The sequence below is a fragment of the Theropithecus gelada genome, chromosome 7a (assembly GCF_003255815.1).
Source record: "Theropithecus gelada isolate Dixy chromosome 7a, Tgel_1.0, whole genome shotgun sequence".
NCBI lineage: Eukaryota > Metazoa > Chordata > Mammalia > Primates > Cercopithecidae > Theropithecus > Theropithecus gelada.
The window spans coordinates 35,771,130-35,773,214 of NC_037674.1; the positions used below are offsets into that span (position 1 = coordinate 35,771,130).

The 2,085-nt window shown below is 38.5% G+C and overlaps 1 protein-coding gene across 3 annotated transcripts in view; it reads right to left on the reverse strand.

Moving 5' to 3' along the window:
• Positions 1 to 370: 370 nt before the first annotated feature.
• ICE2 (interactor of little elongation complex ELL subunit 2) overlaps positions 371 to 2,085 on the reverse strand; it is a 57,213-nt gene continuing 55,498 nt past the window's right edge. For all 3 annotated transcript variants that reach the window (XM_025389588.1, XM_025389586.1, XM_025389587.1), the window contains one exon: positions 371 to 1,134. In XM_025389588.1, the coding sequence (XP_025245373.1) occupies positions 1,006 to 1,134 (129 nt within the window). In that variant the 3' untranslated portion in view covers positions 371 to 1,005. The remainder of the gene's footprint in view (positions 1,135 to 2,085) is intronic.

A 2,085-nucleotide genomic window follows, 5' to 3' on the forward strand; every position in this document is an offset into this window, starting at 1 on the left:
AAAAAAAAAAAAAAAAAAAAAAAAAAAAAAAAAAATTCGCCAAGAGGGATGGCGGGTGCCTGTAGTCCCAGCTACTCGGAAGGATGAGGCAGGAGAATCGCTTTAACCTGGGAGGCGGAGGTTGTGGTGAGCTGAGATCATGCCACTGCACTCCAGCCTGGGCAACAGAGCGAGACTCCGTCTCAAACAAACAAACAAACAAACAAACAAACAAAAAAAAGGCTTATGCTTTACCACATTACCCTTGTCATTTGGAGCAATGACACTGACTTTTTTTCTGGAAAACATGCCAATCTCTTTGCTTTCAGCAGTGTATTTCAACACTCAGCTTGAATCTAGAGATAGAGGCATTTGTCATCAAACATGTTACACTATCAAATTTTTTTCTTTTTTTTTAAACAAACTGATGGTTGCCAAACAAGAAGATAGCAATCTGACTTTTCAGAGGCAGGGAGTTTTTATTTTTGGCTTCTTTAATGGAATTTCACCAAGTTTTTAAAGGTATTAACTTTATTAACCTGCAACATTCATCATTTTAAAGGAGTATATAAAAACTGTCAAAACGGGTCAGAAACAAGGTTTCCGATGCTCATAATCGTCTTCAGCAGTGGCAACATTTAACTTTTTGAGTCAGTCTCAACAGACTGGCAATATAACTAACACAATACATAATGATTAAGTGTTGTTCTTGATAAAAAAGCAAATTATTTTTCTATTTACAATTTTTAGAAAAGGTTTAATGTAAAAATATTTTTCTTCTTTATATATTTCCCTGCCATGATAATGTTAAAACATATCAAGATCTTCCTTAAACTTTAAGGGCGAAAAGCATAACATTCCATTTTAGTTGAAACATTCCTCACATAGCCAACACATTTTTTCAAGGCACTCTAGCTACTACAGGAAAAATGTTCCTCTTACCTACTGATTATTTCCCCTCAAACTTTTCTAAATTAAACATTGCTATAACTTTTTTTTAAAATTTAATTTTCCATAGTACAGTCCTCAAGTTATTTTTCTTTTATGTGGAGCCACTCCTTCAGTTTCAACTTGCTGAGCAGGCAAGCAACTGCTTTTGGTTTCTATGGAAACTGGATTCCTGTGGCTGCGTGTAGGCATTCTTGTTCCACCAACCTAAGAGATGAAGCAGAGAACAGAATAGCTTAATGTAACTACAACATACCTATATACAGTCAACTCTGTTGTATTTATACATGTATTAACCACCTTGCAAATGAGCTTATATTTTTAATCTCCAGCTACCTGGCTGTTTCTAAACAGGTTTTAATCTGACACATTTTTAAAGTACTAAACTTTCAAATAACCATCAGAGAAGTGGACAGATCTGAGTAGATGGGGAGAAAAGTGAATGGGGAAACTACTCTCTGTGTTAAATTTATTAGAGGTTGAAAATATAAATTAGAAATCAAGGGAATGACAGGCCTTATGAGTGCCGTGTTTGCAATAATTAAACTGAAGGACAAGAAAAAGGAAGAAGTGAGTAATAGGGAGGGAGGGAAAGAAAATACAAGAAGGTCTGAGGTGGTAAACAGGGAGAAGAAATTACACAGACAAACAAGAAAGACAATAAGAAAGGGAAGATAAGGAAAGAAAATGGGAAAGAGATAAAGATTAAGAAAGAGGGAAGTAAAAAAAAAAGGAATTAAAGTATAAGGAAGAGAAAAAGACAAGAACCCAAGTAAAAGGGAAATAGTGAAGGGCTGAAAGAGGAGAGCAAGAAAGAAATAAGAAAAGGGGAAGAAAAAACTGGAAGGGGGGCCGGGCGCGGTGGCTCAAGCCTGTAATCCCAGCACTTTGGGAGGCCGAGACGGGCGGATCACGAGGTCAGGAGATCGAGACCATCCTGGCGAACACGGTGAAACCCCGTCTCTACTAAAAAATACAAAAAACTAGCCGGGCGAGGCGGCGGGCGCCTGTAGTCCCAGCTACTCGGGAGGCTGAGGCAGGAGAATGGCATAAACCCGGGGGGCGGAGCTTGCAGTGAGCTGAGATCCGGCCACTGCACTCCAGCCCGGGCGACAGAGCCAGACTCCGTCTCAAAAAAAAAAAAAAAAAAAAAATAAA